At 38.8% G+C, this 26,205-nt stretch overlaps 2 protein-coding genes across 2 annotated transcripts in view; both read left to right on the top strand.

The window, feature by feature from the left end:
* DIP2 (disco-interacting protein 2) overlaps window positions 1–10,983 on the top strand; it is a 97,697-nt gene extending 86,714 nt beyond the window's left edge. Inside the window, 5 exon segments of the mRNA XM_074100157.1 lie at window positions 1,181–1,389; window positions 2,181–2,412; window positions 3,756–3,865; window positions 4,453–6,062; window positions 6,365–10,983. Coding sequence (XP_073956258.1) covers window positions 1,181–1,389; window positions 2,181–2,412; window positions 3,756–3,865; window positions 4,453–6,062; window positions 6,365–6,617 — 2,414 coding nt within the window. The 3' untranslated portion in view covers window positions 6,618–10,983.
* A 3,196-nt stretch (window positions 10,984–14,179) lies between these two features.
* RhoGAP15B (RhoGAP_ARAP and RA_ARAPs domain-containing protein RhoGAP15B) overlaps window positions 14,180–26,205 on the top strand; it is a 45,445-nt gene continuing 33,419 nt past the window's right edge. Inside the window, exons 1-2 of the mRNA XM_074100171.1 lie at window positions 14,180–16,022; window positions 17,992–18,184. Coding sequence (XP_073956272.1) covers window positions 14,485–16,022; window positions 17,992–18,184 — 1,731 coding nt within the window. The 5' untranslated portion in view covers window positions 14,180–14,484. The remainder of the gene's footprint in view (window positions 16,023–17,991; window positions 18,185–26,205) is intronic.

Genomic DNA, 26,205 nt, shown 5'->3' with positions numbered 1-26,205 from the left:
GTGGAGGTGGAGGTACTGCATGAACACGCATATTTTTCATAAACTTAGCTATCATAAGGTCGCGGGTGAGCAAAGAAATTCTTTTAGTTCATTGGTCTTTCATGCTAATTTACCTAACTTTGACAAACATAAGGGTTTAAGTAAAAATGAAGCTAAAACATTTTTTACTTTAACTTATACTACGCTGTAAAACAGTATAAAAGATACTTATTTTAGCACGTAATACTTGTAATACTTTTTTAAAGTTCGTATCTAACTTTATCTAACGTAACTCTGACAAACATAAGGGTTTTAATAAAACTTTAACATTTTTTTCTTGATATCTCACGCCGTGCAACCAAATACTGGTCACATCACAAAATGCATAAACGAGCGAGCGAAAAGAAAATACATTTATTCACAACCGCGCAACAGTAATGAGTCTCATTGCGGTTGCGAATGGGGAATGGATGAAACTTGTAGAAACGCTTGGAATCTTTTTTTATCGATAGGAATAACCTTTCTAATTAACAGAAAAAATATCAGATTTTTAAAATGAAAGAGTTTTCTTTACTGACAAATTACGATAGTCCGGTCGGTAACGGATTGTTCCATAGCCCAGAACAAAAAACTTTATCTTTGTGTGTCTTTGACTCTTTCGTTTTGACAGGTGACACTGTTTACCGGCCCGGATAATACCGACATGGAAATACCGACCCTGTTTTTCATGTACACACCCATAGAAGCTCATGTCAGTTTCTATGGGCGTGTACATGAAAAACAGGGTCGGTTTTCCATGTTGGTATTATCCGGACCGGTAAAGAGTGTTACCTGTCATAACGAACGAGTCAAAGACACATTTTTTATTTTTTTGTTCTGAGCTATGGAACAACCCGTAACCAACCGGAGACTATCGTAATTTGGTGGTAAAGAAAACTCTTTCATTTCTTAAAATTAATTGATGCTACTTAGAAATCTGATATTTTTTTCTGTTAATTAGGAAGGTTATTCCATAAAAAAGTTCCAAGCGTAAAATTTTCATCCATTCCATTGGATACTGGCTCAGGATACTCGTAATGCTGAAGCGTGAATAACACTCCAGCGCTGATTTTCATCCAGCACCTTTGGTGATACTCGAACCGCCATCACAATTTTACCTTTTTATGCAGGCAACACTATTGACTGTCTCTTTCTATCCCAGGCCTAGTGTTCGTCTGTGGCTCCCGCGACGGCCTCATGACAGTCACGGGCCGCAAGCACAACATGGACGATATAATAGCGACCGTTCTGGCCGTGGAACCTATGAAGTTCATCTACCGCGGCCGCATCGCCGTGTTCTCTGTGCGAGTGCTGCGGGACGAGCGGATATGCATCGTGGCTGAACAGCGGCCTGACTGCGGAGAGGAAGAGGTCAGTAGTAACGGTCACCATCCATTGATTAGTGTTAACTGACGGTTAAATGTGATGCCGTCTCTATTTGTTTTGTTCGAATAGACGGCATCACATTTAACCGACAGTTAACACTAATCAATGGATAGTGTAACAGCCCCTAAACCGTATTGAATCAAAGGGGCTACTACGATATTCGAAAATCGAAGTTAAACATAGGCGACTCGTGGCATTGAAGGGGTGGCATAGAAACTGACATGAGCTTCTTTGGGCGTGTACACGAAAAACAGGGTCGGTATTTCCATGTTGGTATTAACCGGGCCGGGAAAGAGTGTCACCCGCATTGAGATAGCATTTGACGTTTCTGAAAGACTAGTGATGTGACAATATTTTTCCGTATGAGTCGACCAAACGAAACCGATTAGAAAAAGTATTTTCAATCATTGAATATATGACATTCGTGATAGACAATTACTTAACATTTTTTGTCATTTTTAGAAGTTATCATATAAATTTGAGAAAATTCAGTTGGTGTAAGAAAATAATCTCTCCAACAATTATCCGTGATAGACTTTTATGTTCTTTAAAAACGAACAAAACGGTTTTAAAGAAAATAAAAGTCTATCACGCGTAATTATTGGAATTGACACATTAACTTATATATTAAGAACAGTTCTATCAGACCACATTTTTAATTTTCATTCAATTTTTATGGAATAATCGAGAAAAACTAACAAAAATGCAACATTGCCAGCTCAGCAGGTATAAACGCTCTTAACCCTAACCAATACTCACAAATGGTCATCTTACAGTCATTCCAATGGATGTCACGCGTTCTGCAAGCAGTAGACTCCATCCACCAAGTCGGTATATACTGCCTGGCTCTGGTGCAGCCGAACTATCTGCCGAAAACGCCTTTGGGCGGCATCCACCTGAGCGAATGCAAAAGGCGGTTCCTTGAGGGCACACTCCACCCCGCCAACGTGTTGATGTGCCCGCACACGTGCGTCACGAATCTGCCGAAGCCAAGGGAGATACATTCTGGTTCGTGCCTTATTGTATTGTAGAAGCTAGAATACTGTAGAGATGTAGTGCATAGTGTTATTTATTCTTCTTATTTTTTTTAATATGGCTGTTTTCATCAGAGGACAATTTTGCTAGTGTCTAGTGGGCTCATTGTCAGCTGCACATCTATTTAGGAAGATATTATATTTTGCCTGTAACTGTGTCCCACTGCTGGGCAAAGGCCTCTTCTTTTGAATCCCTCATCTCCCTATCCACTCTCAGTTCCGCGTCCAGCAATGCTACTACGAAACTCGAAACTCGAAGTTCGTTTCGTACCGTCCCTCTCGCTCTCGTATTAAATGGTATAAGTGTCAGAGGAACCGCACGACACGAACTTCGAGTTCCGAGTTTCGTAGTAGGCCTGCAGGTCATCCCGCTATCTCCGCCTCGGCCCGCCTTGCCGTCGGACGATAATAATTTTATTAATAAACTAGCTGTTGCCCGCGACTCCGTCCGCGTGGAAGTATGAAAAATAGTTTTCACACCTCTCCTTCAGAAAGGTAACTTTTCCTCCCTGACGAGAGGAAGCAAAGTACAACTTTTCTGTTCAAGGCTTTTCTAAGTGTTTTATTCCAAATGCTATTTTTTGAAGTTGATAATTGTAAAGCCACGCGATTTTCTATGCTGTTTGTTCGATTCATGTTACTTAATGCTCTGTGTGAAAAGTTGTATGAGCCACTCGGGGGCAAAATTATTTTCATCTTGGGCGTTAACACTTGAATCCCTCATTACGCTCAGGATTCTACTTTAGAATTCCTCGCTACGCTCAGGATTCTATTGTAGAACCCTTCGCTACATTCTGGATTCAATGTACGCCCTCGCCGTAAATACACCATTGTGACACAAATAACTATTACGTCCTCAGACCTACCGAATATATACAAAAAAAACATAAAAATCGGTCAAGCCGTTTCGAAGGATTTTATATATTAGAATGTGTTTTGTTTTGAAAAAATATTTTCTGACAAGTTTCTTGGCAATGAATGTCAGTATAAAAAAGTGGCATGTAAAAGTGCCTTTTGGGCGAATATTCGAGCGTTTTGACCGCGCGATCAAACTTCATTAGCGTCCCACGTTTATATAGCACAAAGGAAAGATATGTCACAAGAATTTTAAACACGCTAAATTCAGCATCGGTATTGTCTTAAATTTTTATAAAAAAACAACCCTGGGCATTACCTCTATTAATAACACCTGCGAAGACACTAATGACAAAAAAATACGCTATAAAAACGCTGAATATTCGCAACTTTGCGGTCAACTTGCAGAATAAACGTTTTGATTTTCGTTTTTTTTTCTGATTTTTTGGTCCTTTTGTGCAGATGTGGGTCCTGCGTCGGTGATCGTGGGAAACCTGGTGCAAGGGAATCGCCTCGCGTCCGCGCAGGGCCGGGACATGGGTTACACTGACGACTCCGATGCCGCCAGAAAGGTACCTATATACTATTTATAACTTCATCTTGAATGTGAAAGGTCACGAGTACGAGTAGCTAAAGATAGGATATAATATTTATAATTTCTATCACTCGAAAAAAAATAGAAATATTATACGAAACTATCTTTAATTAAAATAACTTCACTATGGTTTACATCAATCCAATTTTAGAAAAGGTAAACAAAGACGCCATTAACCCGACCATAGACATTTAATGATGTGAAAACCTAGAACCTATTGCAAAATAATTAATCTGTTCAGTAAATCGATTAATTTATTAATTGAATAGATCAAAGTATTTTTGTCTATTTTATTATTTACAATACTTGATTTTATTCCAAAGACTGTTTTATTCAATTATAAAAGCAGTAACTATTTTTTTTTCATTTTAAGGTAAATAAATAATAATCGCTTATTCAATCGAATAGTAATCGATTTTTCTGCATTTACTGTAGAACAGAAATGGCCCAGTAAAGCAGAAAGACATTAGCATCCTACTTAGTCAATAACGAGCTCTTTCTTGCTCCGTATCTAAACAAAACTGAGATCGTTTTATATTAAAATAATAACTTTGTTTATTGCAGTACCAATTTATATCTCAAATCCTGCGATGGCGAGCGCAGAGCACGTCAGACCACGTCATTTTCACTCTGCTCAACTCAAAGGGAGCTGTATCCAAAGTTCTGACATGCGCTGAATTGCACAAGAAAGCCGAGAGAATCGGCAACTTACTCCTAGAAAAGGGGAGGGTCAACACTGGAGACCACGTCGCACTTATTTTCCCGCCAGGGATTGATCTCATTTGCGCCTTCTACGGCTGCCTCTACGTAGGGGCGGTTCCGGTCACCATACGCCCTCCCCACCCTCAGAACCTGCACACTACCCTCCCCACAGTAAGGATGATAGTCGACGTCAGCAAAGCTACTCTAGTCCTCTCTAACCAGTCTGTGATAAAACTGCTCCGCTCTAAAGAGGCCAGCAACGTACTGGACAGCAAAGCTTGGCCGATAACACTCGATACAGACGACATGCCGAAGAAAAAACTGCCTATACTATACAGAGCACCCACAGCGGAGATGTTGGCGTATCTGGACTTCAGCGTTTCTACCACGGGCATGCTCGCGGGAATAAAGATGTCCCACGCGGCTGTCACATCTCTCTGTCGTTCGATGAAAATCGCCTGTGAATTATACCCATCGCGACATATAGCTTTGTGCTTAGACCCGTACTGCGGCCTTGGATTCGCTCTGTGGTGTCTCAGCAGCATCTACTCCGGACATCATTCCATTCTCATCCCACCTTCCGAAGTTGAGATAAACCCCGGGCTGTGGCTCAGCGCAGTGTCCCAATACAAAGTACGAGACACATTCTGCTCGTACGGCGTCATGGAGCTGTGCACTAAAGGTTTGGGTAGCTCCGTAAACCAGCTCAAGTCTAAGGGGATCAATTTGGCCTGCGTACGGACGTGCGTCGTTGTGGCCGAAGAACGGCCGAGAATAAACCTGACCAATTCGTTTTCGAAGTTATTCTCGGCACTAGGCCTCAGTCCGCGAGCCGTATCTACTTCCTTCGGCTGTCGTGTGAATATAGCTATCTGTCTCCAAGGCGCATCCAGCCCTGAGCCTTCTACAGTGTACGTGGACTTGCGCGCTTTGCGGAACGACAGAGTGTCGCTGGTCGAGCGTGGCAGTCCACACTCTTTATGTCTAATGGAATCTGGCAAACTGCTACCAGGAGTGAAAGTCATAACCGCGAACCCAGAAACCAAAGGACAATGCGGGGACTCCCATTTGGGTGAAATTTGGGTGCAGTCGCCTCACAGCGCCAGCGGGTACTTCACGATATACGGGGATGAGAGCGACTACGCGGACCATTTCTGCGCTCAATTAGTGACAGGGAATACTGGGGAAGTGTACGCGCGTACAGGGTATCTCGGCTTCTTGCGGCGGACGGAGATAAGCACGACAGCGAGTGTTGGGGATGAGAGTTCGCTTATGATAAGGGATAGTGACACGGAGTCGCTGGCTTCGGCGTGTGGGAGCGTGAGTGGCCTCAGTCAGGATACGCACGACACACACGATGCCGTCTTCGTGGTGGGCGCACTGGATGAGACGATTATGCTGCGCGGCATGAGATATCACCCCATCGACATCGAGAATTCAGTCATGAGGTGCCACAAAAAGGTCGCCGAATGGTGAGTCAGAAATTGATACCTCTGGAAATTAACACTCATTTAGTAGTAGTCTAAAATGTTTGAAATAAATTAAAATAAAAAGCTGGCTGTGTTGACAGAGCTATTTGGTTTGTATCCTAACAATTTTGTACTTAGCAAAGTATCTAGGTAGTTTGAATTTATCTAATCTATCCGCCTGTAATGGCCACTGTTTTTTTTTACATAAAACTGACCGGGATCAATCCCGGGTCAACCCCTATCTCACCTGATGTAAAGAAGCTTTAAAATGAAAAAATAATACAATAAAGGTTTTTTCTCAACAGCGCCGTCTTCACCTGGACGAATCTGCTCGTCGTGGTGGTGGAATTGGATGGAAGTGACAGCGAAGCCCTGAACCTGGTGCCTCTGGTCACCAACACAGTCCTCGAGGAACACCATCTTATAGTGGGAGTCGTGGTGGTCGTCGATCCCGGGGTAGTGCCCATCAACTCTCGCGGCGAGAAGCAGAGAATGCATCTTAGGGACGGGTTCCTATCGGACCAAATCGACGCCATTTACATCGCTTATAATATGTAAAATGGCGACGGTTTTAGATTGTCTAGGCAATCAAACGATTTTTTACCGTGTAGGTACACGTTTCCTGGTTAGTGTTGGCGAATTTGATTCAACCTTTGATTAAGAAGCATTGTTGCTCCAAGGTGACACCTATATTTTGTAAATGTGAATTTTTCGTAGTTAAAATTACCCAACTATGTTTTTTTTCTTATGGTCGTTTTAATTTAAAATTAAAGTGTAGACCCCATTTTTATCCCTAGAGCGATAATCGTTGTTTAAACCTAGTTTAAGTTGACGTAGTTGACGCAATGTAAATCAAGGTTGATATCTGACTCGATTGAGGTAACATCACGTCTAGTCTATGCAGTGTGAGCAAAAAAAAATTCTTCTTCTATGTTTAACAGGCCTTTTCAAGTGTTGTTAGTGAGAAACAAATATTCGTTTAAACGCATTGTTCAAGCCGTAGATAGATTCTTCGAGTATTCTATTTTAATGAATTATTCTGAATAATTACTAAAGTCGTGCAACGTTTTTTCTGGATTGGCTTGTATTTATATACTAACCCCATCCCGAAACTTTTAAAATCAACTTTGGTCTGTGGATTGTTTACGAAGTTGAAAAAGTAAAAAAAAGAAAACGATCACGTGGTAAACTTGAAATAGGATTTTAGATTCAACGAACAATAGATTCATATTGTTCGTAGTAGGTAGTTTAATATTTTACTCTTATGTACTTGATGTTTTTCTATACAAAAACCCTTTGTACAACGGACAAAATTCTTGATAACGTAAACAATAAGTAACAATGAAATTAATATAATTAAGTAATATGTTTTACATCAATTCGATGCTCCATTTTTGCTCGTAGGATATGTCTATAGGCTTGCACGTGGCCATACTGCGTATTAAACGAGTTTCATTGATCACTTGACCATAGTATCCTTAAGTACGGACTAGTTTACCCACTCTATAGTTCTAATCTTACTTATAACTGGTCGCCTCCAATTTACAAAATTGGCACACGAGTTTCGACTGGAACAATTAAATTGTAGTTTACTATTGAACTTGGTACTCGTTCGGTGTCGAATTTTATTGGTCAAGTACTAGGGTTTATATTTAAAAACTATATAGGTTTAAATAAAGTTACCATTTCGGTGTCAAAATTTGTTATCTGAAGCGATAGATTAGTTGGTTTCGAAACAAAAAACTTGGATTACTAAATGCCGACACCGGAACGTAGCCGTTGTTCTCAGTTGTAACTCTCATAATGTACATTTCGGCTCGTACCCATCGGGACAAGACTGATTCAAGTCTGAATTCTAGAAAAGATTTTTACTTTTACTTTAAGGTATTTTTACCTGCCCCCAAGTCCCATTATGTGTGACTCGAATGTGACACTCGTTGGTACTTCGGAACAAGTGGCATGGAGACCATTGCATTGGTCAAGTACCGCAGACTCGGGTTCGTGCAGTTTATAATTATATTGTTTAGTATAATAAGTAGAATGTTATAAATTATACATAATAATAATTGATAATTATCCGACGAGCAGCTTGAACCGTTTTTATTATATTATACACAATTATACTGTTGTGATCATTATCTATCTACTTATAGTAATATAATAATGTAGTAGATGTAAATGTATGTACTACAATCTGTAATGTTTAAAGTTAGTGACGATAATGTTTCGCATTTAATACTTTTAATTTTACTATCTTGATTTTTTTTTAATGTTGACAATAAATTACATTGTTTGCGTTCCGCAGTCATTGTCTAGTGTTATTGACAAAAAAAGTCTACATTTATTTTGTCATAGGTATTTAACATAATCAAATATGTAATAGAAGATCGAGTGGCTATACAATCTACGTAATTAATGTGGTAATTTTCCTGTATACATTTGCGCTTTTTTTTCTTTATATTTATATAATTATTTTACCAGCCTCGCGAATGAAATGCCCATTACGCACAGTGCGAACTGATCGCTTATACGATAAAATTCGAACTTTATATTATGCTGTCCTGCTTACCCCAATAGTATTTAATAAGAGAGCTAGAAGGACGCTGCGACACGAACTTCGGATTTTGGAGTAGCCCCCCCAGGGATCAGATCAATACAGAGATACCATAAAGTCACCATATGAAGTGAGATCGATCATGCTGTGCCGACTTTTTTTTCAATATCGAGAAAATTAATATACATATATCTTTATTTACATCCTCGTATAATTTTGGCAACCACGTGCAAGTCCGAATTGGTTGGTTGTCTCACTTATAAGTCTTATAACTTAGTAACAAAATTGTTAACAACGATGATCCTTATAAATATTAAGATTTACCGCATTTTCAGAGTCAGGCTGTGTCGCTCAAGCTAATCCTGTAAAGATTAGAGACCTCTAAATAATAAGTTGATATACCTAAGCTCATTTAAAGTAAAGTTTACGCTTCAATTTCGCAAGCCTGACTCTCAGAATGCTCTAAAAATGTGTCAAAATGTGTCATTGCTTAAAACGTAGGTGTTCATAATTGGACTGCAGTATATATCGCGTATTAAATCGAATATTATACGAATTTGGTACGAAATAGATAGGTGTATCGTCTGGTATTAAAATTGTAATTATGAAACTTCCTTGAAACACTGTTCAGGTGCCCATGCCAGGTACGTTTAGCGGAGTGCCCCCTTCCCTTTTCAATCATTCATAACACCTAGCGCTTTTGATTTGGTTGAGAACAAAAAGAGAAACATTTTTAAACCATGATGCTAGGTTAGATTCAATATCTTATTCAACATTCCTAAATATTTGAATTCGTTTAGAGCTAAGGGTGTACCACACTAGCGCGTACTGGCTGTTAATTCACCAAATTGTAAAAAAAAACTGGACAATGTTTTTCATGTAGCACTCTGTGGACCCTACGCGTCTTTTTTTATGACAAATGAAATAGGTCCTTGTTAGAAGTTTTCCAATTTTTATTCCAGTTTGTATTAGTATCTTAGTAATAATGTAATTATAATATGTACTATTGGGATTCTCAATATTCATTCATGTAAAAATTCGGCAACTGCTCAAATTCGCGCGCACTCTTTGACACCGATTAACATAGGTAAGCTGCTAAATCTACGCCTTGCATCGGAACAAATACATTAAAATGACGATTTAGTACATTTTCTTTTTACATAGTCTCATGCGTTGTAAAAACTTGTTTCAGAAGGCGTCACATAAAATGTGACTGGAACAGGAATTTAGATAAAAGTTGAGGCTTGATAAATTGTGAAAGCCAATGACCTTTATAGTTTCCTAAACTACAGTGTCATATTTTGTTACGGACGTAGTGGCATGTAAGTGACGGCCTGTGTATGCGTCATTGGCTGGCGTTAAAAAAGTTAAAAGAGTATATCAAATTGGCGTTTTTCTCGACTTCGCTCGATACAATCCGTGTTTTAAATTTGTCTTAATTGAGTCGAGAAAATTATTATACGTTATCTAAAATTTTAAATTATTACGGATTCTATGTATCAAAACTGTGTTGGTATGTACCACAAAAACTTAGACTGTCGTTATAAACGTATTTTGAACATGTCAGTAAAAAACTGTGTTTTTAGGCTAGACTTAAGACGTGTCTAAGTTTTTGTGGTAAGGCCATATGGTTGTTCCATTCCATTTTCTAAAAATGAAAAACGAATATGTATTATTTTTCTTGTTACAATCGCTATTATTTTCGTTTATTCATACTAGACAGATCTATTTTTTTTGTAATTATTTATTCTTAAAAATGTAAATATTATTTTGTTATTTAATTTTACGTTATAATTTTGGTAATGTAGCTTTTACGACATGCGGCTCCACGAGTCGGCGATTAATTTTATGAGAATATATCCGCCAATTTAAATCACTATCAGAATTCCTTACGTCGTCACTTGATTGTAGAATATTTTTATTGGTTAAATGTAGTCAGTATACTGTTAGTGTACACGTAGTTATAATATCTCAGTTTAAAGAACAAACACATTATTTGTAATCATACTTATTGTAACTACGTTTTAAAGGAGCATAATAGAGTAAAGGTGAAGGAAGACGCAGGGAGCCTAAGATGGCTTATGGCACGTATATTTGAGCACAGAATCAATTAGTGTAAGAATGACATCACAATTCACGCACTCATTAACAGTTTTCCGATATTCTACTGTTGCATAACTGTCCACTGTTCGGAACTTTGGATGACTAAATACGCACAAAATTTCTAACATTTTCGGACAAACTCTTGTTAAAGTGATTATTTGTTTAAGAGAGAAATAGCCAAAGAACTGTGTAAGTGTGTCGTCTGTGACCGCTTTCGAAATTATGTGATTATTTTCTGGGAAATGAATAAATAAACGTGCATTCTGATGTGTTTGATTTTTTGTTATTGAATTTAAGTACCTACCTTATTTTAACCTACCACAGTACCACCCTTGGTTTATAGTGCCCGGCAGCTAAGAAGTCAATCCTGACACATTGCACAACTATGAAGTTCCTGATTATTTTTAAGTACCTGGGCGACCGAGCTTTGCTCGGACTAAAACTCGTTAAGAAGCGTTTATCCAGAGATAAGACCAAGTTAGATCGATTTTTCATCCCCGAAAACCCCTGTATACCCCATTTTATCGAAATCGTTCGAGCTGTTTCCGAGATCCCCGAAATATATATACAAGAAATGTTCGTTTAAAAGTATATAGATAGATGGATAGATGTAGATAGATATATGTCAACCATTGACAAAAAATATGCTATACTTACTACTCTGTCGTATTGTTTATATTCAGAAACTTCATAATTTTGCAATGTGTCAGGATTTACTTCTTAACGGTCGTTGACTATAAGTAGACAAAATCGCAATTACGTTACGATTATTTCCACTTCCACACTCTGAATGTCTCTGTATATATCGTAAAGTATGTAATTACAGTAGAAAAAAAAAATTAAAAAAATTACAAACAAGCTTTTTTTTACATCCAAGCTTTTTTCGTCCCACTGCTGGGCACAGGCCTCCTCTCAGAATAAGAGGGCTTGGGCCATAGTTCCCACGCGGGCCCAGTGCGGATTGGGAACTTCGCACGCACCATTGAATCGCTTCGCTTCAAGCTTTTTACCTTGTTTAATATACAAAGCTGGATTAGACGCTGTTGCAGCCATGACCAAATCTTAATTTCAATCATTTTAGAATTGTAGTGTCAAAGTGGAGATAATCGTACTGTATAGGTACCTAGTTCTGAGAGGAGGCCTGTGCCCAGCAGTGGGACAAATAGGGTGGGATGATGATACCTACTTAGCGTCATACATATAAAGACATATCGGTTGAAATACTTGAAATGTACCTCGCAAATGTATTAAATACCTCGTCGCTGAATCTATTTGAAGAGACATTATCGTTGAAGTACCTACACGAGCGAACACATTGTTGCGTCTTGCTGAAAATCTGCGTGGAAATTTTCAACAATTTAAAATATTGTTTTCCTTTATTCTTACACGTGCCATCTCCTTTAAGCCGCTATGTTATAATGTATCCAGGGAGTCTCTGGCTGTATACAATGGACACGGGTTGAAAATGACGAAAAACATGAACAAAAACAAGACGACACCTGGCGAGGGATCGGTACTGTTTTGGTGTTTTGAAATTTCTTGGAATTATTTTACTGAAGTCAGCCTTTAGAAGGTTACGTATTGTAACGATAACTATGGACGATATACTACCTTTATTAAATAAATAAATACTAAATGCTACTAAAATTATAAGTGCACAATTTTTAATTACGAGTATGTGTGTGAATGTTTGTTACTTCTTCACGCTAAACCGGCTGGATGGATATTCATAACATAAATCTCGTAATATCAACTGCCAGGATCAGACATGAAACACGGATGTCTTATATGCAAACGTTAATGATATTCACGATGTAAAGTTTGTGACTTTCCTTGGGAATTCAATAAAATCCTGGGATTTCAATTTAACAGCCGGATCTAATGGTTTATGCGTGCGAAGCCACGGGTAAACACTAGTCATGAAAGAATACGTCGTAGTCTTCATATTTACGTTAACGAATATCTGTGGTAAATTTCATGAGACTTAAGGGGCTCCTAGACGGGCCATATTTTCTGGCAACTATTGGTGTCCCTCTCTTACTTACATGTTAGACAGGGACACCAATAGTTGCCGGCTACATATTGCAGTGAAAATATGGCCCGTCTAGGAGCCCCTTTAGCGGTTGCGATTTCAGGATTTTACATGCGTAAATGTTTCTCTTTCACCTTTTCTTCTCTCGATGTCTCTTGCCTCGTGTAGTGTCTATTTTGGGCTTTAAACAATGAGATCTTTTGTCGGTGAAAGCAAATCTGTTATGCGAATTCATATTAGGGCAATTATTAATGTTATGCGAAATAAGGGGCACCCCAGGTGCGTGCGTAATGGAGATAATGATCTCTCATCCTGTAAACCTTACGTGTTCCCGAAAATTTCTTATAGTCATACGAAAGTTTCACATTTTTGGTCAGTACAATGCTAATTAGGTATAAGATTTGAAAGAATAAAAATAATAACAATAATGGCCCGGGCCCGATACGCAAACGACCTGAAATGAATTCGTAAACGAACATGTATTTAATGCATAATGATGATGACATTGAAGAGTTGAGAATTTGAGAGATGAGGAAAATGAAAATCCATAATATACTTACATATTACTGCTGCTATGATATTACACAACTACTCAAAACAACGCAAGTGCAGTGACACACGTAAATTAAATCAGATCCCATTATAATAAAATTAAGTTATATTTATTAAATTACAGAACAACTAATTAATAATTAAAAACAAAAAATATCTTTAAAAAAGTCCGTCGACGGCATAAAATTAAGAAAAGTAATTAAAATAATTATCTTAGAAAGTTCTTGGGACCATCAATTCAATATTCCCGCGTAAGTTTACGTGACCACAGAGCTAATCAAATTTATATCTCTGACTTGTGCAAGGCATGGATACATGGAGCAGAATAGGTAGATTAGCATAGCATGGCACACACAGATTTGAAATATAATATAAATGAATGAAATGTATGTAATGTATAATATAAATGAAATATAATATTCCTAGTATTTCAAGTCTGTGGGCACACTATATAAAAAATCCACCTTACTACTTGTAGACTTGAGTCTGCAGGGCTACTACGAAACTCGAAACTCGAAGTTCGTATCGTACCGTCCCTCTCGCTCTCGTATTAAATAATTTAAGTGTCAGAGGGACCGCACGACACGAACTTCGAGTTTCGGGTTTCGTAGTAGCCCTGCTGTGTGTGACCATTACTTATTCTGTGACTAATATTACTCTTTATATAATACGTACCGACTTTATTTTATACAGTAGAATGATAAAGTAGATATGAATTCTGATTAAAAACATTATTACATTTATTTATTACAAAATTCCTAACATTTAAAATTTGGCTAATATGGCTTTAATTATGTTTGTAGTTGGCACTTTTAACGTATGATCTACATAATGATAATTTCTTATCTGTGAAATACTTACTCACTCAGCTGCGCTAGCGCTGTTGCGTTTAGCGCGATTGTCGTGTCGTTCATCCCGTCGCGACTTTGATAAACATAGGATTCTAATTTCTTTTTTTTTACATTGTTCTCATTTTTATACATCCTAATCAGCCACGTCTACAAGGTGGCATGTTAATTTTGTGTAAAAGACCCGACAGGACGATATTATTTGGGTCAACCTAATAAAGAAGTGGTTTGTTTAGCTGTGAGTCACTGTCACATTGTTTATGAAACGCGTGTAATGGCTTAGCAATGTTATCGTTCCTGTCTAAATAGTGCTGGAGTTATAGTGAGTCGGTTCCGATGGATACGCCGCCGGTGCCAAAGCCCCGAAGCGCTTTTTTGCCACAAAATGACCCTATCAAGCGCCCTGTGCCGCTCCCACGGACCAAAATCGCCACAAACGACCGGGTATCCGCCTCCGATATATTCCGATCGATTAGTTCTGTTTCCAAACAATTGACGGAGGATGTGGCGATGAAAGTTAGCAGCTCAGCCAAGTCGGCCAATGAAAAGTTAGAAAAGTCCATTCAGGATGGCTCGAAGTTCGCAAAAGGCACTTTGGAGAAGACTATTACCACGTCGCGCGCTGTTCGGGATTCTGTGACCAAGTCTGTCATCGAAAGCACGAGGACAGCAGGCATGAAGCTGCGGAGGCCAAAAAAACCTGAAACGTTAGATGAAATAGATAGTCAGAGGTGTGTGTCCATGCCTGTAGTAGATGTGAGCCTTTTTGACAATATACAGTTCCACTCTCCTCTGCTGGAGCAGAAACGGTACAGGACTGAACCAGATAATGCTTTAAATTTAAACTCACAAGATTTACCATCACTAAACTTAAATGCTTCTCACTTTGATGATATGTCCCTTTTCTCAGCAAACTCGGATTCTAATGCTGACACTGTTAGCAACTTCTCTTATGACAGTCGGGAATCTGACCAAAACAATTCAATTAACTTTGAATCTGAGCAGTTGACGTATGATACACCAAAACATTCCAGAGCGAACAGTATAATTAGTTCAAAATCAACCCCTGAAGTACCTGAGAGGCGGAAGAAAAGAGAAAGCAACATAGAATTCATGAGACAAAACTCCATGTATGAAAACTGGATTTTGCCTAATAGCAACAATAGCAATTCCCAATCAAAAACACCTATGAGTACAAGTAATCAATCAAGCAGGCCAAGTAAAAGTACAATATTTGAATTTGATCCACTGAATTCCAGCAAGTCTACTCCAAAGTATGATGGAGTCAGCAACGAGCTTATACTGCTTGAATCGTTCTTGATTGGTGATACATATGGGTCGATAGTTACCACAGACACAGCTGATGACACTTTTGATTTCCGCGATAGTGAATACTTCAATCCGCCTACACCACCTGAGAGATCTGACAGTCTCTTCCCTGAGAATGAGACAAAAACAGACACACCGTCTGCAGGAGACAAGGACAAAAACTCCAACTGGTTTGTGCCCAATGAATCGGAAACAAAAAGTGAAGAAATTAAAGGCACAAATACTCACTCAGTGATGCAGAAGTTCTCAAGTATGTTAAAATTAGATAATGTCTTGCACAAATCAGTGAAGCCTGTTGTTTCTAAAGTGGATGCTGTGGAAAGACCTGCAGTGAATTCACTTCCGGTGCAGTTCTACAGTGGAACAATGACTAAAGTGATGTCAGGGGGTGTAGAGGAATTGTTCAAGAATGCACAGTCTCGGTTTTGCGTGCTGTCTGATCAAAAGTTGATGTGCTATACGGATCCAACCAACTCTGTCTTGAAGGAGTCATACACATTGGACAGTATCAATTCACTCCAAGTCGTGCTGCCATTGTCTTCTAGGTGAGTTCAACACATAATAGTCATAGTAAAACTACTTTCATTAGAATAGTAGAGACTGGGCAGCACAGTCTCTACTATACTTTGTTTGGTCGAAGCTTTTGATTTCAATAAAATAAAAAATTAGAGCTATGAATAGGATATTTGGTTGTACACTCAGGTTTCAGGATTTATGAGTAAGCTATTACTATTAGTTAAAAATAGTTTATGACACTAATATTACTTTGATTTATCCTTGGTATTTCATATTATTATAATTTATTTTTAAAATTTTATATTTTCATATTACAGTATTTTCAATGAGTTTTTTAAAATAAAATAAAAAAATATATCTTTATTTCAGAACATTTAAGATTCCATAAAAATAGTTAGTATTCTTTATTCATTACAGCTACTTGTTCTTGTTAGTGCATTTTTTTTTTATTCAACTGGATGGAAAACAAGCAAGTGGGTCTCCTGATGGTAAGAGATCAGAGATCACCACGGCCCATAAACATCTGCAACACCAGGGGTATTGCAGATGCGTTGCCAACCTAGAAGCCCAAGATGGGATACCTCAAGTGTCAGTAATTTCACCAGCTGTCTTACTCTCCACGCCAAAACACAACAGTGCAAGCACTGCTGCTTCACAGAAGTACAAGGTAGGATTCTGTTAAGTGGGCAATTTTGGACATTTCGCTATAATCAACGGTATTATAATTGGTATCTGTCTTCCGTTATCTTGTTTGACAGTTAATTACCTACTTACTCAGCATAATGAGTCAACAGGTCGCTACGGTTGACCTTATGACGCATAAATAACTATTTTAGTTATTCAGGCATTTCTGTAAGGCCATGGACTGTTCTCTTTCAATGCATGGCTGGCCTGGGGGGCTACAACGAAAATATAAAGTCGAAGGTCGTATCATACCGTCCCTCTCACTCTCGTATTAAATAATATTAGCGTCAGCGGGACGGCAAGATACAAAGTTCGAATTTCGCACTTCGTAGTTTAGGGTCTGGCTGCACACGCAATGCTCGCTGGCGGCGTTTAGGCTCCCTGTCCACTGGGGTGGAGCGTGGCAGCGAAGCAAGATGAAAATCCGCCAATAGAATTGATTAAAATCTCCGCTCCTCTTCAGTGGATAGGGAGTTGGTAATTTGCTTAAAAATTCATACAAAAACGGGATGCGGAGCGAGGAAGAGCGTGAAACTGGGTGGACAAACGAGCGGAAGCGGGGAAACTTAGCAAATAAATAATTAATAATAAATAAATGTCACGGGACAATTCACACCAATTGACCTAGTCCCAAAGTAAGCTTAGCAAAGCTTGTGTTATGGGTACTAAGCAACGGCTAAATATAATTATATGGATATAGATACATACTTAAATACATATTAAACACCCAAGACCCGAGAACAAATATTCGTATTTTTCACACAAATATCTGCCCCAACACGAGAATCGAACCGGGGACCTCAAGCTTCGTAGTCAGATTCTCTAACCACCAGGATATCTGGTTGTCTGGTCGGTATGGAAAAATCCGCAATCCGCTCCGCATTACTTTCTCGCTCCGCTCGGCTGTCCAGCTCAGCGCGTCCGCAATTCTCCGCAGTGCTGGTTACGTAAGATGGTTATGTACGGGGAACAAGGTGATTTTCAATGGCACAATTTTATTGGCATCGCGTAAACCATCACTGGTTTTTTCCCTCCCTTATCAGTCTTGTATAATTGTTTATTCCCAATTACTTATATTCATATAAAATAAGTATTGCAGTTTCATTACAGTGGCGTAGCGGAGGTTAGGGGGGGGGGGCACATTTTGGGGGCGACAAAATACCATAAAAATTGAATGGTGCGGCCGGCTGATACCCACGCTACGCCACTGGAACCTAATGTCTTTGGTCTTTAAGGCGACACAACCCCAAAAATAAAATAAACCAGCACTTGTTGCCTGTGTGTACTGGCCCTTAGAACTACCATTTGTTTCAGCACCACGAGTAACTCTTACATGCTGGAGTTGTCAGTGGCCGGCACGCGAAGCACCCCACGCAAGGTCCTCTTCAGCTGTGCCAGCGCCTCCGAACGCCGGAACTGGGCCCAGAAGATAGTGGAACATCTCGCTGGAGAGTTCCCCACCAAGTACACGGCGGAGTTCACGCGATGCGGATGGTGCTATCTCAAGGTGCGAAAACAAAATCATAAGCTTGTTGGGTTATTCGCGTTTTGAGGCTGAGTTTCCAGAGATGTGCGAGGATGTGTTGTGAGCAATGTGTTTGTCATGAACCAATCTCAGGAACCAATAGAAATGCTTCATTTATACGTTATGCCTATCCAATTTGCCAGTGTCTAGTAGGTTTTGCCGTTGTACGGTAAACAAATTCTAGAAAAACGAAATATGAGAGGTAATGGTGGATGAACGATGATGACTGATCAATATTTATATTTCATTTGAAAAATCTTCGTCAAAATCTGAAGTTATTTCTTGATTGAAACCTAATTGAAACATGTGTATAATCTGTAGTAGCATAGACTAGCGTAGAGACCAAGTAGAGATGGTGGAAAATTTGACATTTTAAAAATCGATTAATGCGCGGATGAATAAGCGATTTTTATTTACTTTCCTTAAAATTAAAAAATAGCTACTGCTTTTATAATTGAATAAACAGTCTTTGGAATTAAATCAAGTATTGTAAATTATAAAATAGATGAAAATACGTTGATCTATTAAATTAATAAATAATCGATTTACTGAACAGATTAATTATTTTGCAATAGGTTCTAGGTTTTCATTTTCACATCACTAAATGTCTATGGTCGGGTTAATGGCGTCTTTGTTTACGCTTGTCATAAATTGGATCGGAATACAATATACCTTTCCTCACACAGCACATTTCGTTCCGATTGGTTCACGACAAACGCATTCCTCGCACGTCTCTGGTTGAAGTGCACCCTACCGCTTGGTTAAACGTCATTACCATCCCACGTTTATTTAGCAATTTTCGAAACTACAGCGGAAGGAGAAGTCGCAAGAAATTTAATCAGGATACATTTAGCATCGGTATTGTCTTTAGTACCTATACTTGTTTGCCGAAACGGAAATGAGGAAAAAAACGCCGAATATTTACCCTGTTTTGCAGATGACTTGCAAAAGCATAGGATAAGTACCTACATACATAATAATATGCGTTCAGAAGTTGCATTCCCTCACGAAAACGACGTTTAGGTGTAAGAAATGTGCTTAATGCTGCCTTGTCTAATGGATGTATGTATCGCATAACTCGCACATACATCAGACGTAGCTTTAGGGGTCCTCTTGACTGCCATAATTTTATAAGGCATAATGTAATGTTTGTCATAATTATTGTTAGTCATAATTTTTTATCCCGCTGAAACTGTACATTTTTCTTAAATTTTTAAATGGTCACCTGTAGAACTCTATAGGTTAGTTAGGTTTGTTTTATAATTATAAAAATTCAGAAAAATCAACGGTTTCATAGAAATAAAAAACCGGTCAAGAGCGTGTCGTACACGCTCAGGATAGGGTTCCGTAGCCATTACGTAAAAATCAAATAATATTTTTCTAAGGATTTCGTATTGTGTACTGAATCTTCCAAATTAAGGTATATTTTATACCATAGGCTGCTATTTACTCTTAAAGTACTAATAATTCTCAAGCAATCTTAGCCGCTATCATTTTCCTTGTAAATTTGATATATTTACTACCATTCTGAATTTATTAAAGTTTTTCCACCCAACAGTTTAGATTTTAGAGGAGGGGGGACGCTCGATTTCAATGAAAATTTGCACTTTAAAATGAATATTTCGCAAACAGACTGAATAGAAAAATTGTCTTAGCAACCCCACCCCAACCCCCCAACCAATGGTTTTAAAAAAACTATCCAACGATACCCCACAATATAGGGTTAGTCGAGAAAAAAAATCACCCCCACTACGTCGATGGGAGGTACCCTAAAAATTTTTTTTTACTTTTTTTATTGTACCACTGTCGGCGTGACTGATATGTATATTCATGTCAAATTACAGCTTTCTAGTACTAACGGTCTCTGAGCTTACCCGCGGACAGACCGACGGACAGACATGGCGAAACTATAAGGGTTTTTTTTTATTCGACTGGATGCCAAACGAGTAAGTGGGTTGCATTACATTGATTGTAAGAGATCACCACCGCCCATAAACATCTGCAACACCAGGGGTATTGCGGATGCGTTGCCAACCTAGCGGCCTAAGATGGGATACCTCAAATGCCAGTAATTTCACCGGCTGTCTTACTCTCCACACCGAAACACAACAGTGCAAGCTCTGCTGCTTCACAGCAGGATTAGCGAGCAAGATGGTGGTAGAAATCCGGGCGGACCTTGCACAAGGTCCTACCACTTGCAAGTACCTAGTTGACTATGGATACCCTAAAAAGGGTTATGTCAAACATTACATTATCACTAACAATTTTCGACGACGATCTTATATTTATCTTTACGTATATCAGTTCGGGGGAGGTCTGTGTTCTGCGGACAAAAATTGATCTCGTAGACAGAATTTCAGTGTTACTTGTGAAGTTTTTATCTATAGTTACGAGTATGTTTATCTGGATACGATGCAGTGTGATAACTAATATAACAAAGCAAAAGTGCGTTTCATCTTCGTTCACCGTTTATTTATACCTGAGGCCTTAGGGAGCGGTCACGCCGCTGCTTAAAAAACGGTGTCGGTACGGACGCAACGGTGCGCGTATTTTTAAGCAGCGGTGCGGAGAGCATCCAATAAAACGGTGCGCAAACGATGCGTCACTGCGATTCCGTAGCGTCATCGTTTTTAAGCAGCGGTGTGGACGCTCCTTTACTTGGAATCTCAGTCGTTTGCACCACCTCTTTCTGTCACACGACATATGAACAGGGTGGAACGAGATGGCGAATGTTGAATGTCAGCGCGATTGACAATTAGGCAACCCAGAATTGAAATGTCAACTCAGTGAGCCATACGGTTGGTATAAAACGCGACGCGCTTAGACCAGTGCACCACCTTTGGCAGAGGACTCTCTTAAGGAGAGGCCACACCGTGAATAATTTTGTGAATATCTTGCAATACCTAAAATTAATTATGGCAATTATGCGATACGGGGCAATGAATGTCTGTGTTTTAAGACAGTTTTGTCTTTCGTAAACTTTTGACCTCCCTTTTTTCCGAACAAAACGGGACTACGCAACACTGTGGTTGCTCGATATTTTTATGGTACGGTTTTAAGGTGTATTAAAGATGATTTTAATCAAAACAGCAACAGTGGCGCCATCTAGAAAGACAAAAAACGATAGCCCTCATTAGGAACGTAAACTCGATTTGCATTTTTCTTCGTCTAATTATTTGTGTAAAAAGGGGATATTTTAAATGATCAACACGTATGGTTGCATACTGAAATTGTTTAGTTTTTAAAACGCTAAGTAAATGTTTAAGACAAACGCAGTTGCAATTTTCATACAAATAAAAACAATACATAATATAAACGTGGTACGCGTATTATCTTATCATTGATTATCAACTTATCAGGACTAGCCTATAAAGTGCCTACTGGTTCATTTACACCTTATTATAATTAGAACAAAGTCGAATTCGCGTCGAACGACCACGTCTAAGTGAAAGTACCTACTAAATAAATTAAATGACGTATTGAACGTGTGTCTAAGAATAATAAGACTTATGCCATTGCAAGAAGCACTCACGTTGACGGTGACATACTGTTCTAAAATAATTGTTTTGAGAAAGCTCGTAACAGTTCTGAGAGGCAGAAGGATTTTTTAACGATTTCTCAATGCCAGGACTGTTGGTTGCCAGTGTGTCCCGGGTATTTTGCATGTATTTTGCAAGTATATGCCATCTAAAGCCGAGTTTAGGCTTGCAATAAAAATCGTGCACGTTGCATTACATTGAGGGGTCATAAAGCCAGCGAGTTTGTAGTGGTCAATGGAGCGCCGCAATAAAATGCAACTTGCACGATTTTTCTTGGGAGACCTTATCTAAAATTACAGTAAATGTTTAGAAGTAATTGAAATTAAAACTCATTTCATTCAATACGGTATTTGACTATTTTGTATATGTTTTATAAATTAAAACTACACAATGCTTGTTATCGAATAGAAAAACATTTTTTAAGCTACCTTTACAAATAACAAAGTTATAAAGGTTTGAAATTCAAGATTAGACAGAGAAAGACATACTGGCATGTGACGTCACACGCCAGTACCGCCATACTTGCTGCATAGAAAAAAGTGTTTGAGAAATCCAATTTTCAACCGATTTAAATTTTCTCTTCGCTAAACACTATCTATTTATCTATTTTTTCATAATAATATTAAGATATGGCAAAATCAGGAGTTGTCAAATACCGTATTACTAATATTCGATTCGATGTTCTTTCAAAACGGTTTCTTTCTCTGTGTAAGTACATATTTTACCCTGTGAATCGAGTATCCCACTTATTATAAACGCGAAAGTTTGTAAGTCTGTTTGTATGTTTGTTGTTTATGCTACTTGCTCTGACACGCTGGCTCCTTCCCATCTCCATGGTACCTGCAACAGAGCCGGTGCAGCATCCGAAGCGGCTGAAAAGGCAAAATTGACCAAATACGGGGGTCTAGGCACCGAATATGACTTTGTCCCATTCGGTGTCGAGACCCTTGGTCCGTGGGGTCCTAGCGCTTTAAATAAAGAAATTTCGAAAAGGTTAGTAGACGTCACAGGTGAACGAAGAGCTGGCAGCTTCCTCGCTAGCCTAGCTATTCAAAGAGGTAACGCTGCCAGCATCTTCGGGACCTTGCCTAAGGTACCCTTTATGTAATTTGTTTTAGTTTTAGTTTCTATTTTTATTTCATGTAAGTTTTTTATTTTATGTAGGTATGAGTTTGTTAAGTATAGGACTGTTTTTAATTGAATACTTTTGTTAACTCATCACGTCTTAATTAAATTCGGTATACGGATAGTTCCAGTCCCGGGGAAGGACATAGGACAATTTGTATCCTGGAAAATTGCATATAATAGTACTCTCATAAATAATGTCGGCTTTGTACGGCGGAGCATGTTATGATCAAGCTCTCCCTTCATTACTGCTTTATCTTCATTCTACCGATCGGCAGATAGTTTGCTAATGACAAGCCAGCTGTTCTGCCGACATCCTGTCTTCTCGTTACAACATAACGTTTTCCCGTAAAAAATACCATCAGCGCAATAGCTTTCACCTTTCATATACTTTGGCCCTGATCAGGCTAAAATTTAAGGAAAATACAAACTGAAATATAGAAGCACAGAAAAACCAGAAAAATAAGACCATCACTGGGAATCGAACCCAGGTCCTCGGTAATCCGTACCGCGTGCTATACCGCTACACCACTGATGGTCAACGGTACCGACACGAATTTCCCCTATGCACCTAATATCTCAGCTTGTTTGTTTCTTATTAAGCCACTTAAGCAGTGACGCTAGCGACATCTATGTCGTAGCCCTCATCGAGAAACTTTTTCGACACTCCATTGGAACTAACGCTCACCCGGACAAGAGATATCGTTACTAAGCAATCAAATTGAGACCCGAGGACCTGGATTCGATTCCCAGTGATGGTCTTATTTTTCTGGTTTTTCTGTGCATCTATATTTCAGTTTGTATTTTCAATTTAGGTTTTACGGGATGACCGTAAAAGTAAAAATTTGGAATTGAAATAAAAAATACAAAAAGATTCCAAAAAACCAATCTAAAATTTAAGGCATTTTTCTATTTTTATCTTTATCCACGTTATTGATATTGTTTGAGACATAGGAGGCTAGAACGCATGTTTTTTTACATTCCGCTTGCATTCCGCGTTCGGTAAAACTTCAACTCATAATCACAAGTTAACTGACCGGAGGTTCGATTCGAGTGTCGATTTTCAATAGGTTTTATACAACAAAACGAGAACGCAACGTTTCAGCGGACAAAACATCTCTTTGTACTGGTTTTTGGGTACAGTTACGATAATTTGGCGAGAGAAAGTTGTTTTCGCAAATGTAATGAATAATATTGGACGGCTCGGCTGCGCCTTTTAACTAGGTACTTACTAGAATCTCAGTCGTCCCACATACTAATATTATAAATACGAAAGTGTGTTTGTATGTTTGTCCGTCTTTCGGCATAGAGATAGTTTATGGGCCCGAGAATGACATAGGCTACTTTTTATCCCGGAAAAATGAACAGTTCCCGAGGGAACCGCGTGATAACCGAATTCCACGCGGGCGAAGCCGCGGGCACAGGCTAGTATAATATAGTATAGAAGATAAAGAGGTTCAAAGGAAACTACTTATCGAAAATACAAACTGAGACATGGATGCACAGAAAAACCAGAAAAAGAAACCAGCGCAGTTGAAATAAAAAATACAAAAAGACTCCAAAAAACCAATCATGAAACTACTTATGTTCGCGGATTTACTTTAGTTTTTTATAGTCAGACTACGAATAAATAAATGGTTAACTGTTCTTCATTCGGGCATATATAACACCAAAACTTGCGTTTCCTCAGAGGTAATATTAAGCTTTTTTATTGGGAAATGATCACTGAAAAACCAAATTTCATCGAAATTGTCAGAGCCGTTTCTGAGGTCCAGAAATAAAGAAGTATTATAAAGACTAGCTTTTGCCCGCGGCTTCGTCCGCGTGTAATTCGGTTATCGCGCGCTGTTCCCTCGGGAACTGTGCATTATTCCGGGATAAAAAGTAGCCTATGCCACTTTCTGGCCCATAAACTATCTCTATGCAAATATGAAAGACGGACAAACATACAAACACACTTTCGTATTTATAATATTACTCGTAGTATGGATTGCGAAATGAAAAGACAGAAATGCTCATTTAAATGTCTCATACCTGTTATTGTTATAGATCCAATTTAAACAAATATTATAAACTCGCTGCACGTGAAGGCTTCTCACGGGTGTACTATTTAATTTTCTATTTTATCTACACCCATATAGTAAATCCTCAATTATGCGTTCAAAAACCATAGGTAATGACCAGCATTATGACATTGGATTCTATTATGAACACGGCTGTATCGTAATGGTCATTACGATACAGAAATCTGTATCGTAATGAGATTTCATACATCATTACAGCACGGGGGGGGGGGGAAGGGGGAAGGGGCCGCCACCACGTGCACGTTTACGTGCTGCAGCAGCAGGTGGTCGCGCGCGCAGCTCGTGGGGCAGACATATCTACCTAGTTCTCGTTAATGCAGGTCATTCTCAATGGTTCTTGAACACATGATAGAGGATTTAATATATGGATATAGATAAAATATTGTATGCAACTGTACGTAATTAGGCCTTAAAACACTCATGTGACCCTATTATGAAACTCGTGTTTTAAGGACCCCTATTACGATACAGTTGCATAAAATACTATTGAAACATTTATAGTGATAGATATATGTGATGTGATAAACACAACAGGGGCGGCATTACATTTATCTGTGATACAAAAAGTATCAGTAAGTGGCGAGAGAGGCTTTCTCCCAAACCTGTCAATTTCTAAAACAACAAAAAATAATAGCCAAAAAGGTGCAGCTGTTTACAAGTGATGCGCAGTACATTCGGGAATACTTACTTACTACGGGCACTACGCAGAAAATAATCTCTGATTTGTTTTGACAACATGTCAGTAAATAATCTAAGTAGAGTGAGTTTGTAGCAATAGCAAACACAAGGGAGTTCTTCAATGGTGTAATGGTAGTATCACTCTGTGGTTCCTTCGAATAGATTTGTCTACGTCTTATAGCTTCAGAGTTACCCATTCTGTTATTGTTATGTTTCGAGTGTACAGTCAAGTGCAAAAATTAGTATCTATTCGAACCACTCAAAAATATGTTACTACAGCCTTATTGCGTCGGAATAAGAGTCTGTGGTACTTATTTTTGCTTGCACTGTTGTGTTTCGGCGTGGAGAGTAAGACAGCCGGTGAAATTACTGGCACTTGAGGTATCCCATCTAAGGCCTCTAGGTTGGCAACGCATCTGCAATACCCCTGGTGTTGCAGATGTTCATGGGCGGTGGTCATCTCTTACCATGAGGAGACCCACTAGCTCGTTTGCCAGTTGAATAAAAAAAAGACTGAATAAGTTCATATTTTTACACTTGACTGTACATAATCAGGAAGGTAGGTGCAATTTTTTAT

The sequence above is a fragment of the Choristoneura fumiferana genome, chromosome Z, assembly GCF_025370935.1.
Source record: "Choristoneura fumiferana chromosome Z, NRCan_CFum_1, whole genome shotgun sequence".
Taxonomy (NCBI): Eukaryota; Metazoa; Arthropoda; class Insecta; order Lepidoptera; family Tortricidae; genus Choristoneura; species Choristoneura fumiferana.
The sequence above is the reverse complement of the archived record's forward strand: the minus strand, read 5'-3'. Positions and strand labels throughout refer to the sequence as shown.